Below are 17,788 nucleotides of genomic sequence, written 5' to 3' on the forward strand. Positions count from 1 at the left end.
TCATACTCCCATGGGTCCGACGAGCCAGGCCTTTGAATCTATACAGACCAGCAAACCTGGTTGTCCCTTTCCTCTGCCTGGCTGGAGGCAGGGGCCCCCTATTCCTTTTCAGAGCATTTATTACCTGACTCCTGTAATTGCAAACTGCAAGTCCCTATATCATGGTACCAGGAGTAGCGTTCAAAGCCACACAGACATATGTTCATTGACTCAGTATCAGAAGGAAGAGAGGCATCCTCAGCCCTTCTAGTGCGTCTGGGGAATTGCTCGACAGCAACTGGAGCAGTAATCTTCCTGGATGGACCCTTTTTAGCTGCTGTTTTTCCCTGCAGTTCCAGGTCCAAGGCAGGTGCACCTTCCCACTTCCTCATATCCTCCCCATAGTCTCACAGATAGAACCACAGGGTGGCACGTGGTGTGTGCCCAAAGATACCTTTCCTTTGAGCAGAGAAAGACCAACTCCATACGGCACTCGATAGCTGAGGCACTGGCCTGTAGGGGCAAGGAAGAGGATATATTCTCCGTATTCTCTTCGAGTCACTGGAACTGGTGGGACAGCCTTTCTACAGCTGAGATACAGGCTTGTCGTGTAGAGGGGGAGGGGAAAGAGAAATTCTCTTCGAATTGCTGGAGCTGGCAGGGCAGTCTATCCACAGTTGGTGCCTCAATGTCTGCCCAGTCCATGATCACCAGAGCATTGTCATAGGACGTCGGTGTATTCTGTACAAACTTCTGCCACATAGGCCATGTGCACTAGACATCATCTGGATCTTTAGAGGCCTGGTTGTTATCCAGGTTGCTGTAGACCATCACCACTGCTCATTCCCTCTAATACTGAATACCTTCCTCTGCAGTAGTCCACTTGTCTCGGTAGTTTACAAGATGTTCCTTGAGGGGGATACCTTGTCATCATGCTTGATAGGAGCTGCCTCCAGAGCCTGCAGATGGCTGTCCCTCTTCTGATCCCTTTGTTGATTCCACGGTCCCCAGTGAGGGATCACAGCTGCTGGTCTTCCCTACTGTCTAGTTCTAGACCGTTGGCTCCCCTATCCCAGCATCAGAGCAACCAGGTAGAAATTCACTCACCTTGCTGACCTCTGTAATCTTGCCACATATCTTGCAGCTCACTCAGGGATAAGGACTGCATATTTTCCACCTCTTTTATGAATTCTGTCTCTTCTTCTTGTGGGTGTCCTGCTGCAGAACAGGCTGCCTTTTCTGATTCTTCCTCCTGCTCCCTCTTAGGAGGAGCTTTTTCCTCTCTTACTAACTGGGTCAACCTCTGCTTCTATTGTTTCTTCTTGACTACAGGAGCAACTATGAAAGTTGAGGATTGGGTATCTGGTTTAGCCACAGTGTCTGTTCATGTGACCTCAGTGTGAGCAACCCTCTCAGTGTCCATTTGTGTGCCTTCAGAGCAAGAGACCTTCTTGCTCTACTGAAGGCATGAGGCCTATCCATCAATAGGCATGGGCCAGGCCCCAACACAATATTAGAGTTCGCTGTGTTTCGTTGGGGCAGGCAAGGCTTCTCTCTTTCAAATGCTATACCAATTCAATGGCATTACATGCCTGTATAGGTGTAAAATCCCAGGCTAACAGAGGTGATAATGGCCCTGCGCACTTACCCAAATCCTCCCATACACCCTAACACCCAGGGATCGACAGCTTCAGGACATGTTCCTGTGTGGCATTCCCAATTAGTTGTTTAACCTTATGAACATTAATCAAAATGAATACCAGGCTCATGACACACACCAGTGCAAACAGTCTGATTGCATAAGGATAGTCAAGAAACTGAAAGACCGTTACAAGAAGCCTGGAAAGACCTATCCTGGAGGAGAGGAAGGAGTAGGCGCCATTCTTCCTTCTCTCCACAAAGCGTGTCTCAGAGGAGAAAAGGGGAAAAGTGTAATTGCTAATTTTCTCCATGAGATCGTTCTTGGAGTATTGGGACAGCAGCCCAAATACCAGATTAGGCTCAAGGCCAGTGCTCATATCTCTCCCAGACAAAACAAAACCAAGTGATAAAAAAGACAGCAAACAGCAACAATTGAAAACAGTCATTAACAATTCTTGGAGTTTGTTGTACAGCAGGAAAGAGATGAAGCACCAGAGCAGTGGAGGGAACACATAAATTAGCATCCAGAGTGTATTGGCTTTGCGTGGCAAGGTTTTGGTAGTGGGGGGGTTACAGGGGTGGCTTCTGTAAGAAGCTGCTGGAAGCTTCCCCTGTGTCTGACAGAGCTAATACCAGCCGGCTCTAAGACGGACCCACCGCTGGCCAAGGCCAAGCCAATCAGCGATAGTGGTAACACCTCTGTGATAACATTTTTAAGAAGGAAAAAAGTTGCTGGGAGGGACAGAAATGGCAGCTGGAGAGACAGTGAGAACATGTAAGAGAAACAACCCTGCAGACACCAAGGTCAGGGAAGAAGGAGGGGGAGGAGATGCTCCAGGCGCCGGAGCAGAGATTCCCCTGCAGCCCGTGGTGAAGACCCTGGTGAGGCAGGCTGTCCCCCTGCAGCCCATGGAGGTCCACGGTGGAGCAGATATCCACCTGCAGCCCGTGGAGGACCCCACGCCGGAGCAGGTGGGTGCCCGAAGGAGGCTGTGACCCCGTGGGAAGCCCGCGCTGGAGCAGGCTCCTGGCAGGACCTGTGGCCCTGTGGAGAGAGGAGCCCACAGAGCAGGTTTTCTGGCAGGACTTGTGACCCTGTGGGAAGCCTGTGCTGGAGCAGTGTGCTCCTGAAGGACTGCACGCCGTGGAAAGTACCCATGCTGGAGCAGTTTGTGAAGAACTGAAGCCTGTGGGAAGGACCCACGCTGGAGAAGTTCGTGGAGGACTGTCTCCTGTGGGAGGGACCCCACGCTGGAGCAGGGGAAGAGTGTGATGAGTCCTGCCCCTGAGGAGGATGAAGCGGCAGAAAATAACATGTGATGAACTGACCGTAAACTCCATTCCCTGTCCCCCTGTGCCGCTGAGGGGGGTTGGTAGAGAATCTGGGAGTGAAGTTGTGCCCGGGAAGAAGGGAGGGGTGGAGGGAAGGTGTTCTGAGATTTGGTTTTATTTCTCATTACCCTACTCTGGTTGATTTGTAATAAATTGAGTTAATTTTCCCCAAGCTGAGTCTGTTTTGCCCGTGATGGTAATTGGTGAGTTGATCCCTCCTGTCCTTATCTCGACCCACAAGCCCTTTGTTATATTTTCTCTCCCCCATCCAGCTGAGAAGGGGGAGTGATAGAACGGCTTTGGTGGGCACCTGGCATCCAGCCAGGGTCAACCCACCACACAGAGTAAATACGTCAGCGTCATGACCAGCAACAACAAGTAATAGCCTACCAAGTAACAACTCAGCTAAACAGGTGTAACGGCTAGAAGTTCAGTCTAGCACACTCTGATCAAATCTGTTATTATCTCAAACCCCTCGAGCCCCATGTTGGGCTCCAAAAAGGACTGTGGTGGCTTGACCCCAGCTGTCAGGTAAACCCCATTCAGTCACTTGCTCACTCTACCCCCCCCCCCGCAGTAGAATGGGGGAGAGAATCAGAACGGCAAAAGTGAAAAAAAAAAACCTCATGGGTTGAGATAAAGACAGTTTAATAAACAAAGGAAAGAGGAAGGAAAAAAACCACAAACCAAACAAGTGATACAAAGGCAATCACTCACCACCTCCCACAAGTAGACTGATGCCCAGCCAGTTCCTGAGCAATGGCTACCTACCCCAAAACATCCTCCCCTCCATTTTTATTGCTGAGCATGACATTATTTGGTATGGAATATCTCTTTGGTCAGGTCAGGTCAGCTGTCCCGGCTGTGTCCCTTCCCAACTTCTTGCAGCCTACCCTCTGTGGGGAGCAGAGTGAGAAACAGAGAAGGCCGTGACGCTGTACAAACACTGTTCAGCAATAGTGAAAACACTGGTGTGTTAATAACACTGTTTTAGTCACAAATCCAAAATACAGCACCATGTGGGTGGCTGTGAGGAAAATTAACTCCATCCCAGCCAGACCCACTACATGGCATTTGAGTTAAAAGTCAGTGGGTTTAAGATGAGTGGGTTTTTTATATAAGGAGAGTTATAGTTGCAATTTAGAAAGAATAAGATAACTTTTCAAAGGTCAGCAGTATTGTGTGCTTTTTGAAATTGAAAGTTTTAGGCCCTAATTTTACCAAAGCATGCATTCTTTGCTCACATATAAGCATTTGTAGCATATTAATTTCTTTGTTTCTAGGCTTTTGCCCTCACTGAGGACACTGTGAATATAATTACTTTGTTATTTTAAATAAAAGAAGGTGGATCTCTTTTGTAAATATATGTTTTGCTAAAACATGGGAAGATGAGACTAGAGTTTTCTCAGAGATAAAAAGGATTTGAATAGAATCTTTTGAGAAAAAGCAAATGGTTACTTGTCTCTTATTTCTCAGCTTAATTGGGAGTGTCTTTAATTTTCTCTGTTATGCTCTTTCCTTTCAAAAAACAGCAGCTAACATATCCTTAGTTCTTCAGTCTGTACTTTTCAAATGCAAGCATATTAATCAGTGACAAAATAAATATAATTTTTGGGCATTATGTATTTCATTAAAGTTCGTTACTAAATAATAGAAAAGTATTTTGATTTGGGCTTTGGTTGACTACAGATCTTCATTTCTTGCCAGTTGGCAGGTTTGTCAATAAACTAAACCACGTGTGCCCAGTTTGAATGAATACATTGTTTAAAAGGGGGAATACGAAAGTCTGCTATGCAAATAGAAGTCCATACAGTCACTTCCCCATTATGAAATAATGAAATATGGAATATTATTGATTCTGGAATCTAGTTGGACCTGCATAGTCAGGTTGCATGTATTTCATGCTGTTTTTCATCTGGATTTAGAAATCAGATCATAGGCTAATTCAGGTTGGAAGGGACCTCAGGAAGTGTCTAGTCCTACCTTCTACTGAAAGCAAGGTCAGCTATGAAATCAGACCAGGTTGCTCAGGGCTTTATCCAGGATGGAGACTGCACAACCTCTCTGGGTAATCTGTTCCACTGGTGAAAATGCTTTTCCTCATATCCAGTCTGAACCTCTCTTCTTTCAAATTATGCCTGTTGTCTCTCATATTCCCAACATGTACCACTTCCTCATATGTATTGGAAAGCTACTATTAGGTGTCCTGAAGTCTTCTCTTCTCCAGGCTGAACAAGCCCAGTCCCCTCAGCCTCTCTTCACAGGGCATGCGCTCCAGCCCTGTGACCATCTTGGTGGCCCTCTGCTGAACTCTCCCCAGTTCATCAAAGTTTTTCTTTTTTTGGGGACCCAAATCTGGATGCAGTATTGTAGATGTGGTCTAACAAGCCCTCAAGCATATCAACTTAAAATCCCCCCCTTCAATTTGGTGTCATCTGCAAACTTTATGAGCAAGCACGCTGTCACCTCTTCCATATCATTTATAAAGATGCTAAATAGGACAGGTCCCAGGATATACCCCTGTGGTACTACACTCGTGACTGGTCTCCATGTAGAGTATGACCCATTAACAACTACTCTTTGTGCCAGATTATCCAGCCAGGTTTTTTTACACATCTGGTTGTCCACCCATCCAGACTATAATATTCTTCACTTCAGTGAAATTTACTTTGTAATAATAAATTTGATTGAAGATCAACTTTCATGTGGGGATATTCCTTTTTATAGTGGCATTTTATAAGTATTGGGGTGGAGGAGGAAAATGCCACCAGAGGAGTTGGTTTAAAGTTTCAAGCATAAGTAAATAACCAGCTATTCCCATGGTTTATTTAATCAAGACCCTTCAAATTGTTGTATCTTTTCCCAACTGCCATTGCAGCGCATGGACATGGATCGTCGTAGGGAAGATGCCAGAAACCCCAAGCGCAAGCCCCGCTTGATGGAAGAGGATGAATTGCCATCTTGGATTATTAAGGATGATGCTGAAGTTGAAAGGCTCACATGTGAGGAAGAGGAAGAGAAAATATTTGGAAGAGGGTCCCGTCAGCGCAGGGATGTGGACTATAGCGATGCTCTTACAGAGAAACAGTGGCTACGGGTACGTATTGCTTTTTTCTTTTTGACAGTTGCTATTTGCGGGGGGGGGGGGGATGTTTTCATTGAAGAATACAAAGTTGCACAAGTGAAAACACTGTGTAATATCTAAGGTCCGTGTATTCTTATTATTCTGTTTTTACAACTGCTCAAGACATAACTTAGGTTTCAAGGTATGTTGCTGAAGCTTAACTCATTACTAGATGCAGAATCATGATTATAGTTGTTTTCTGTTGCAACTATTCTGTGGCCATAGATATTGAAATATTTCACTTATGTTTTTTGACACACTAAGATTGTCATCATTAAGAGACTTTTCAGTTTAAAGTATGGGAAACCTATGATCATTGTACATTACAGCTTTCTGTGCTGCAAGTGTATAAGAAAAACCCCAAACTGATCAATTTTAAAGGTTTGGAAACTTTCAAGCAAGTCTCTCTCTTAAGCTTTTTTATTTCCAAGTGCCTCTGTGTTTCTTGATCCCAGTGAGATCAAAAAACTCGATGAGGACCATGTTGCAGGATTTCCATGCCTGAAAGTAAAAAAATCTAAACTTACTCTCACTGAATCTATGATTTTGTTGCCCTTAAGGATTTCTTGTCATTCCTCTGCTTAAAAAAAAGCAGATAATGAAAATGCTTAAAAATGCTTACAAAAAGCATTAGATAATGAACACTAATGTGTTCAGAATGTTAATATCAGGGGTGGTAAAGAAATTAGGTTTGATCTATAGAAAGTCTTGTCAAAACCAGGAATTTTCATAATTTTTAACTAAATTATGATTTCTAAAGCATATTAGTAAGATTTTTCATGTACAGAACTAGTCTCTGTGATTTGATAGGTAGTATTCTACCATGGTAGAACAATCACATGCTTATGTGGTTGACACTAATACACAGTGCAGCTAGGACCATAAAAACTAGGGAAAAAAAACCACCAAAATAAAGTGTATATCGGGTAGATCTGCTCAAGCTCATTTTAAACTAGTTAGCTTCAGTACTGAAATACTCTGGCTATGGCAAAAGCTCAGCTTGGACTTTCATACTTTACTTCTCAGGTTGGTTTTGTACTCAATGTTAAGCTGTTTTCTGTCAAAAAATAATAGCCCTCAAGAAGTCATCTTTCTACCTCAAGGCAAGATCAACTATTCCTATGTCATTCCTTATAGATGTTTGCCTAAAGGTCTCCACTGATGGAAAATTTAGAACTCCCTAAGGGAAGCTATTGCTGTGATTTAGTTTTCCCTAATACCTGAATTTCCCTAATCTGAATTTCTTTGCTGGTTTTTAAGTGCATTACTTCTTGTTCTGTTCACTGTGATCATGAAGAACAGGTTGTTCACTTCTTTTTTTCCCCCAACATCTTTTTATGTCTTAAAAGACAGTTATCATAACCCTGCTTAGTCTTTTTTTCTTTGTGTTAACAATCCCTGCTCATATGATCTTTTCCCATAGGCCCTGTTTTCTAGACCTCTGATCATTTTCATTCAACTTCCATAAACTCTCTCCAAGTGATTAACAACTTTAAGTTTTATTCAAAGCTAAACACCAATACTCCAGGTACAGCCTTACCTGAATAAAAGGGAAGAGTTCTTTCACATAACTGCTAGGGTGTTTATACATCATGGTATAGTGTTTTTCTATTTTCTCAGCAGTACAGACACTGACTTGTGTTCAACTTATGATCCAGTATAAACCCTCAATCACTTTCTATGAAATTACTCCCTATCCAATTTTTCCATATCTTTTTTTGTACAGTTGTGGTGTGTTGACCTTGGCTGCCTGCCAAATGCCCACCTAGCCACTCTCTCACTCCCCCTCCACAACAGGACAGGGGGAGAAAATAAGACAGAAAAGCTTGTGGGTCAAGATAAGGACAGGGAGATCACTTACCAATCACCGTCACAGGCAAAACAGACTCAACATGGGGAAAATTAATTTAATTTATTGCCAATTAATAATAGAGTAGCATGGCAATAAACAAAGACAAAAGTAAAAACACCTTCCCCCCACCCCTCCCTTCTTCCCAGGCTCAACTTTAGTCCTTCATTCCTGACTCTTCTATCTCCTCCCCCCACTCTGAGAAGCACAGAGGGATGGGGAATGGGGGTTGTGGTCAGTTCATAATGCTTTGTCTCTGCCACTCCTTCCTCCTCACACTCTTCCCCTGCTCCAGTGTGGGGTCCCTCCCACGGGATACAGTCCTTCATGAACTGCTTCAATGTGGGTCTCTCCCATGGGCTGCAGTCCTTCAGGAACAGACTGCTCCAGCATGGGTGCTATCCACAGGGCACAGCTCCTGCCAGAAAACCTGCTCCTGTGTGGGACTATCTCCACAGGCTGCAGCTTCCTTCAGGGCATATCCATCTGCTGAGGCATGGGCCCCTCCACAGGCTGTAGTGTGGTTATCTGCTCTGATGTGGTCCTCTGTGGGCTGCAGGGGGACTACCTGCTTCACCATGGTCTTCACCACAGGCTTCAAGGGGATCTCTGCTCCAACACCTGGAGCACTTCCTCCCCATCCTTCTCTGACCTTGGTGTCTGCAGGGTTGTTTCTCTCACATTTTTCTCACTTCTCTCTCTCACAGCTGCTGTGCAGCATATTTTACCCTTTTGTAAATATGTTATTAGAGAGGTGCCACCAGCGTTGCTGATTGGTTAAGCTTTGGCCAGCGGTGGGTCCATCTTGGGGCTGGCTGGAACCATCTCCATCCAACATGAGGGCAGCCACTGGTCTCTTCTCACAGCAGCCGCCCCTGCAGACCCCCCCCCCGCTACCAAAACTTTGCCATGTAATAAATAAAATAGTTGATTTTTCCTTGCCTAATAGAAATACTTTACATATATCCTTGTTGTAAATTATCCATGTTTTCTCCACTTGTTACACCAATTTATCAAAATCATTTTGAATTTTATTCTTGTTTTCAGGTATACTTGTGGTCCCTGTCAATTTGGTGTTCTTTGCAGATTTAATAGGCATACTTTTCATTCCATAATCCAGGTAATTAAAAAAAAAGATATTGAATAGCACTGGACCCCTATTTCCACAGCCTTCCATTTTGACGGAACTACTCCGAGTATTCAAAAGTGCTCTGAATAGAATTTTCTGGCTATTTGCTACACACCTGATAGCAATTTTATGTAGTCCATGTTTTCCTGGTTTGTTTGTGATAATGTTGTGTGAAACAAGGTCAAAGGCCTTGCTAAAGTCAGGATACAGTATGTACTGCTACTCCTTTTCAACATGGCTTGTTACCCTGTTGAAGAAAACTGCAAGTTCCTTCCTCCTCTGCTGTTAAACCGTGTACTGAAATTAGCTAGTTTAAAGCTAGATCAGATGTTTCCATACTACATAGCAGTCACTTCTAACTGTATTGCGTACATATTTTCAATTGCATTTTCAGGTGGCAAGTCTGTATACTTCAGAGTGTTACAGCAAATGCTGATGTAAGAGTTACTAATATTTTTGAATGCTTGTATTCTGAGGATTAGATTTATAGTGTAGTACTGGTCATGCAGCTTCACAGTAAAAGGTCCTATCCATTAGGTGGACAATGAAAACTTGAATGAAGTGAAACTTTCCTGAGTGTTTTCATGAGATTTATTTTGCGTGGAAAGTAAGGAGTTCTGTTTTCTGCATTTTTACCCCTCACTTGTCTTTTCTTTGAGCAATTTAAATTTTCCTGTTGTTTTTTCTTTTTAAATGACATACCTCAGGGATCATAGAAAAAGAGATGATGATCATGTACAACATTTTCAAGGGAATCTTTAAATGTGTAAAATTATCAGAGGGACTCAATAAGCAGCTTTACCCTGAGGTTTTGTCACTCCAACTTGCAATGTAACAATATCATACCCGTATGGAAATTTTAAATCAAATAAATTTTTGTTAAAATAAACTACTTAAATGGCTAAGGCTTTTTAAAAAGTACCTACAAGATTCGATACATTTAAAATTAAGGATGGCACTTTATTTCATAGAAGTTTTCCCTTTACTACCCTACATGTTTTATTATGCCACTGTCCACTCTTGGAGCACTGTAGAAGAAACAGACCTGTTGGTCACTAGCAGCAGGGGTATATCTCTAGGCTTTTTTTTTCTTTCTCCAGCTGCTGATACCTTTAAGCTATACTTACATGAGGCTTTTCAGAAGGAAATTTTAAGTTTCTGATGAATTTATTGGTTTGATAATATCATTATCCAACTCACAGCTGTCTCCTTAGCTGCATTTGTCTTTGAGAGATTCAGTTGAATTTTAATTTCTGAGGAGTTTTGCATGGGTCAGCAGCCAGAATTCTGACTGCAGATCAGCTACCTGCTCCTTCTGAGCTGGACCCTGGTGTTCTGCACCAGGCGGGGCGGGGGGGGGGGGGCAAGGGCAGGAAGAGAGAGATAGCACAGGGTTCTTTCTGGATCTCAGTAAGAAAGGCCTGACAACAAATAGCATAATAAAATAGATGTTTTAATAATATAGAATAAAAAGAGGAATATAGATAGCAAGTAAATCTTACAACCCTTCAGGTGCTGGGAACCCTAATTTCATGCAGCATCGGACGGACCCCAGATAGATTTTCCCACGGCACGCTGCACAGATCCCATGTCCGTGAAGAAGTCCCTCCTCCCTCCTGTACCATAGTGCCTTTTATCTTATGTAAAAAAAACCCCATACATCTTATCCTGACAAGTTGGAATGTTGTCTCTGTCATAACATCCACAGCACAGGCTAGCACAGGGCATGCCAGCAGATTCCTTTACAATGGCTACTCATGCTAACCTATTGGCTTTTCAAGCCTTAAGTACAAGACCCAATAGAGCAGACATGGCCTGCTCAAGATCACTAACTCCTCAAATACAATGTCTTCCGCAAGGCTCCCAATATACCTGGCCATAACACAGATACCTCAATGCTGAATAGTCCAGTAAGGGTCTTATAGGCTTAATTCCTTCTTGTTGCCTCTGAAGGTGAAAAAAAACCCAAGGAAACAAAAACATCTAATTCCAGATTTCCTTTCCTGGAGTTCTGGGTGCTGGGTAGTACTTGGTGCCTATGTTCACGTTCACAAGCATATGCATCATTGCAGATCCCCAAAGAAAAAAAGACCTCAAGGCATTTGTGCATGTGCATATACAGACAAAAATATGTAATCTTTCTCCTTATCAGAAGAACTGAGTTCTGAGTTTGGAAGCAGTGGAACAAAAATAATTATTATTATTAGAGCTAAGAGGATGAACTTATGCAATATGTAGTGAAACTACTTTGGAGGCCTGCAGCTGCCCTAGGCAAACTGTAATTGAATATCATTCTTCAGACTCCCTGGGAAGTTATAACAGAAGAACAGGCTTTGATCACTAGCTGATGCTGCAGGGTGCTGTGCCCTAACTATTGGTATGGCAACTGCATTTTCTATAAACAGTGAAGTAGGAACTTGCCTTCTGATCCTAGAAAGCATTTAAATTGTGGAATTATTGTATCCTCTGGTATATTTCTCCCACAACAGTGCTCCTCACAGGGCAGCAAAATGATAGATCAGCAATTAGATTATTTCTTAAATGGCCATGAGTGTTCTGTTAAGGACTCCATTGTTTAGGGCTTTTCAAGAATATATGGATTTGTTTGCAGTAGTCACAAATTAGTGTATCTGAGCTGCTGCTCAGCAGCTAAATTGACCAGGATTGCTGTTAGATGTGTTCCATGATATCTGAGATACTTATCCTGACCTGATCTTGATTCTAATAGTCTTGACTCAGGCAGAGGCATCAAGACAGCTCTTACCTGGCTAAGCTAGTTCTGATGCTCTTTAACTCATCCTCCAAACCCTTACTGTGAAGTTGACACAGTTGAAATGTTTTGCATCTGGATTCAGTTTCTCATTCAACATAGTTGCTTGCTTGGTGACATGAACAAAGTTCTGTTCTGTAGATGTGCAGATTTAATTCAAAATAGATTTGCATGGTGTCAAGTGGAACAAGTCTGAAACCTGAGATGAGCAGTCAGATTTATCTCACAGGCATTCAAAACCAAACTATTGCATACTACTTGCTTTTGCTGATTTAAAAAATTCAAGTGAAATTAAGGCATTAAGTCCATATTTATTTTTCTTATTTAAATTAGAAGAAAGCCAATATTGACATACATATGTACAAAGTATGTGATAGATATTTTTAACATCCTCATGACTATTTTGAATTCCAAGTGTTGGAATATAAAAAAGTGTTGGAATATAAAAAAGTATTGGAATATAATAGTGTTGGAATATAATAAAATATTTTTAATTCCAAGTGTTGGAATATAATAGTGTTGGAAAATATCATGACATAAAAAATATTTCTTTTTTTTCTTGCTGTATGTATACTGGCAAAAGTGAATATGTTGTATAGTAAAACTTGTTTTTCAATCTTTCCTTGATCTCCTCAAAATCTTTCCTAGGAAAATGTTAGGAATGTTTTAACCTATTTTCTTATAAGTTGGAATGTAAAATCGAAAAGTTGCATGTTCTCTTTTATCAACTGTTAAAAGGCAACTCTGGCATCAAACACTGTAGTAAAGTTGAGCTAGCTTGTTATTACAACCTGACATAAATTACCAGAGGCTTTTTTTTAGGGCTTGTGTATTGTAAAGGAGCTTTACCTTTATATATATATCTCTCTTTTATAATCAATGCTAAGCATATATATTTAAGATGCCATTTTGTAGCTAGTGAACATGAACTCAGTTTGATCTTCAGGTGATTGTAATTAGATACTACAGTAGCTCTATAGGATTATCTGTCTTATATTCAATATTAGTTTCAGTTTAGCCTTTCATCTAGTGAACCTTATATTTATTTAATCGTAACGAAGATTTTTATCTAATCCTAATGGACATTTTTTTAACAGGCTTTGTTGAAGGTTGGGATTTTGTGAAAGGAGAAAACAAGTATTTGTGAAATTGAGAAAAAGTTGTTGTCTGCATAGTCCATGCACATATTGTCCATGGCTTTATTTATTTATTTTCCTTTCTTTTATTTTTTTATTTGAAGAAAGTTGCATTCTGATATAAATTATGTGCTTTTTAGTATTTAATTGCAGATTCTATTGAACTTATTAAGTTTTGGGGGGCAGTGGGGTAAAAAAAATTTTTTTAATTGTCACTGTGGACCCAGAAAGTCCTTCATTGCTGGGTATGAGCTATTCTATGACCAGCAACTATCAGCGCATCTCAAGCACTAAAACTACTTTGATCGGCTTGACTGCACATTACAATTTTATGCATGTGGAAGCTGCTTTCTCAGAGTAGTAGGAAGTTAGGCAGTATGTTGCTTCCTACTACCAGGAAATTCTGAAGCAGAAAACATTGTGAGTTTTCTCCCACTGTGGCTCTGTTGATATGAGGTTGAGGAAGGAAGTGCCACTGACCTGTGGCTTTTAAGTCTTCATGGAGTGAAGGAGTGTTTATCTTCCATGTACATATAGGTGACTGTAACTGAAAGAAATTCAGTTCAGAGGCTATTCTAGAAAAGAGAAGGAAATGAGGCCTTTAAGACTGATAAGACAGTTAAGATGAAATGGGCTTTTCTTGGCTTTTTGATGTATGACTGGGAATTAAAGTGCATCTACCCAATACTTAATATTGTTCTGTTTTCTGTGAGGAAGGGGTTAGTTTTAAAGTGAAGAAAAACCCAAACCTGTTCCATACTGTGGGTACCTTTCTCATTGAAAATCTAGAGGCAGGACTGAGAGTATGATTATTGGGGCCTAACAAAATACTTCTGAAATGTTTCTTTTATATTTGAAAAATGTTCTCAGTAGAACGATTTTAAATGTCTCAGAAACTGTTTTTGTATAGTGAAAACCTGAAGTCAGGAAATCTGAACAGCTATTTCAGAGAAATATCTATCAGCAAAACATCTTGATATATTTTCATAAGATTCTTTTATCTTTCACTTTGCCCTAAGGGTTTTATTTGTAAAATACCATAAGAAGTGTTAACATGTTTTCTGTTGGAACTGTAAGTATATTCTCCTCTAGGAAACGTTAGAATAAATGTTTGTCATAAAAATCCTTTTCTATTTTGGACAACTATGAGTAGCCTTGTTGAGAGCTTTAGACTAAAATAAATTGTATTTTGTTTGAAATAGCTATATTTATCACACATATTGACTTGCTATATCCCAGCAATCATGAACTAAAAGTGACTTTCATACTTGAATTGTAATATTTTTACTCTTTTGAGGTGCCAAATTTTGCATGAAAATTAAAGACCTTGCAAATAAGATTTCTGAGATATCTCATGATAAAAGTCAAAATTCAAATGAAGTGAAGCCTAAATAATTATTACAAATTTCACAGAAATACAGAAAAAAAGAAAGTCTGCATTAAATGTTTTAGATTCAGGTTCCTAGGAGCAGTTTGGGATCTGAAGGAGAAGAAACAATCATTTAAATATTGGGTGCCTGCTGGATCCTTCCTTTCTCTGAGATTAATAAGAGGCTTGACAGTTAAAATGATGGAGCTTATGATACAGTAGGCCATGACATTTTGTCACATATCAGACTTTTGAATAGTGATTAGTCATTAATAAGCTTCCTCTGTTGGATTTGCATTTGCAACATGGATGAAAAGTTATCTATATTTTTTCCAAGCAACTTGTTATATATTTTGGCCAAAGTATTTACTTATTCCCTCTGCAAATATAGAAGAATTTAATATTTTGCTTTGTCTAGAGGAGCAATTTCTGGGACTGTTAGTGTCCTAATATACAAGAAAAGAAATATTAACCTAGCAAACATGGAAAAACAGTTAAGTTTAAAACTGGGCTTCTCAAAAATTATTAAACCCATCCATAGGCATAACTAGAAGGCCTTTGGATTCTTGACCTTTCAGGTAATCAGATTCTTGAGTCATCTTGAAGTAATCTGCTCAGTGAATTGAATACTCTGTTTTCTGTACCCTAGGAGTGGGATTTTATTTTTAAAAGAAGAAAAAAAAATCTTTCCAATAACATAGAAGATCTGTCCAAGTGTAGAGTCTAAACTTGATAATTTTGGATTACAATATTTCAGAGAAGTTAAGGATTAGTGTACTGGACATCTGTTTCAGTTATCTCTGAGTACATATAATGAGACATTATCAGATGGATCTCAAAGACTCAGAATCTTAGGACTTCATTGCTGCTTGAGGCCCTGCTTGAATTTAATTAATGTCATATATGCACTTATACTGCATTCTCCGTTCTTTTGTGGAGGAACTTCACTTCCTCCTAGACCATTCTTAAAAGCCTGTGCCTTTCTTAGAAATTTCTTTGTATTCTTCAGTAAGCTCCTGCATAATAGCTTTTACTCATCAGTCTGTAATTTGTCCCAGAAGACCAAAAAGTCCTTCTAGAGACATGTACGTTAAAGAACAAAGTTCCACTGTAAATCCTGCAGTATTCTAATGAATGTAGCCAACTCTGTAACTACAAATGTCCTGAAAACTCTGGACTCATTGCTAGAAGGTAGCTTTGCAAAATGTTGTGCACAGATAGTATGAATATATCTTCTTGTATTACTGTTTCATCTTCTACTTTTATTTAATTTACTGAAAAAGTGTGACTTAGTTTATGTTATCTTTCTCTAAATTATATAAATTGGGAATCTAACAAGGGTACTTCCTGCTGATAGCACTTCTTGTTTGAACAGTCCTTCTTTGTGTTACAATTTTTCTTCTGCCTGCTCTAGTAGTGAGTTGGTTAAGAGCGGCAATATAACAGAGTAAGAAATGAGGAAATGTAAGGTGAGATAAGATTACTCACTACTAAGCAGACAGAAGTTTCAGACTTACCTGCATTAATAGCAATAGATTTCTACAACCAATTTCCCATGCTACTGGAAAATTCTCTAAAGCCACTTTCTCTAAGTAAATGGATGTAAGAGGTCACTATAAATGAAAAAATAATAAAAACAGAAAAGGTTTTTGAAAGTTTTTTCAATCAGTTTTGTTTTTATTTAGACTATTTTGTCTCTTTTTTTTCCTTATTTATTTTCTTCATTTTGTTCCTGTTTGCTTATCTTCTACATCTTAAACTTGAAATAAAGTCTGCTTATTTCAAAATGAGAAGTGTTACTCCACCCAAATACAAGGAAAAAAAGAAAACATAATGTCATGGCTTAATATCAGCCAGCAACTAAACACCACACAGCCACTCACTCACTCCACCCCCAGTGGGATGAGGAAGAGAATCAGGATAAAAGTGAGAAAACTTATGGGTTGAGATAAAGACAGTTTAATAGGTAAAGCAAAAGCAGTGCATGCAAGCAAAGCAAAACAAGGAATTCATTCATTACTTCCCATCAGCAGGCAGGCGTTCAGCCATCTCCAGGAAAGCAGGGCTCCATCACGCATAATGGTTACTTGGGAAGACAAAATGCCATAACTCTGAATGTCCCCCCTTCCTTCTTCTTCCCCCATCTTTATATTGCTGAGCATGACGTCATGTGGTCTGGAATATCCCTTTGGTCAGTTGGGGTCAGCTGTCCCAGCTGTGTCCCCTCCCAGCTTCTTGTGCACCCCCAGTCTACTCGCTGGTGGGACGGTATGAGAAGCACAAAAGGCCTTGACTCTGTGTAAGCACTGCTCAGCAATAACTAAAACATCTCAGCATTATCAACACTGTTTTCATCACAAATCCAAAACATAGTCCCATACAAGCTACTATGGAGAAAATTAACTCTATCCCAGTCAAAACCAGCACACATAAGAAAGAACATAAGAGAATTGAAGAAAGAAAGAACATGATGTGACATATGATGACTTTATTGCAATGAATTGAGATTACTTTGCCAGAAAGACAAATTCCGGTTAACTCTTTATACCACTGTCCTATATGGGTATCTCATAATGTACAGAAAAAAATTGGTGTTTTCATGTTTCAAAAATTTTATTCAGCTGTAAAATAAGATAAATTTTTGCTACTCTGTTTATAGCTCAAAAGGAGACAAATTATTTTAATATCATTTCAAGACAACTGGCTGTCATCACTAGATGATCACTTCCTTCTCCCTAATGGTCTTCCTTTCCTTGTGAAGTCTGTGAGTCCCAACATCATTTCTAGTGATTGTGCCCTTCTGTCTTTTTGTCCCCATAAGTTTATGAAAAGTTCACAGTTGCAAAATCAGGTTTGATTGATTAAATTTTAAAACTTTGCTTACATTGTTGGATATTTCAATTATTTATTTTTAATCAGGTTGCTCTGAAAAAACCCAACCCAAAACCAGAAAATGCATTACTACTGTAATTCATTATAACTGAGGTGAAATTTTCTGGTGCTGGCTGTGTGTGATGCTTTACATTAAGAGTGTATTTTATTTGAAACATTTTTAGACAAGAAATAAAATATTGAAAATTAAAACCTTGATCCCATAAGAATTTTAAATAGATACATACTTTTATTTTTTATGACATGCTTTTGCTTCAAAGGAAAATATGTAAATATATAATTACATTGTAATAAAAGTTTATTAATAGAATATCTTTGTGTCATCTGATTAGCCATGCCTGCAATATTGTGTCAATATTCTTCTTCATAGTCTTTATTAATAATATATTCTCCTGTATGCTGTAGCATAGCAAGAACTATTCAGTTATTGCATATCTAGGGAGATAACAAAAAAATCAGATATATGGAAGCTGTAAACAGCCACAGACATCAGGAAGACCAGTGTTGAGAAACTAAACCAGATAACTGGATTTTAAAGAGGGTTCTTCTGAGGACTTAAAAAGTTAA

At 39.9% G+C, this 17,788-nt stretch overlaps 1 protein-coding gene across 4 annotated transcripts in view; it reads left to right on the top strand.

The window, feature by feature from the left end:
• LOC138683545 (probable global transcription activator SNF2L2) overlaps positions 1 to 17,788 on the top strand; it is a 231,771-nt gene that overhangs the window by 145,227 nt on the left and 68,756 nt on the right. For all 4 annotated transcript variants that reach the window (XM_069775524.1, XM_069775526.1, XM_069775525.1 and 1 more), the window contains one exon: positions 5,831 to 6,049. In XM_069775524.1, coding sequence (XP_069631625.1) covers positions 5,831 to 6,049 — 219 coding nt within the window. The remainder of the gene's footprint in view (positions 1 to 5,830; positions 6,050 to 17,788) is intronic.

Source organism: Haliaeetus albicilla, chromosome W, assembly GCF_947461875.1.
Source record: "Haliaeetus albicilla chromosome W, bHalAlb1.1, whole genome shotgun sequence".
Lineage (NCBI taxonomy): Eukaryota > Metazoa > Chordata > Aves > Accipitriformes > Accipitridae > Haliaeetus > Haliaeetus albicilla.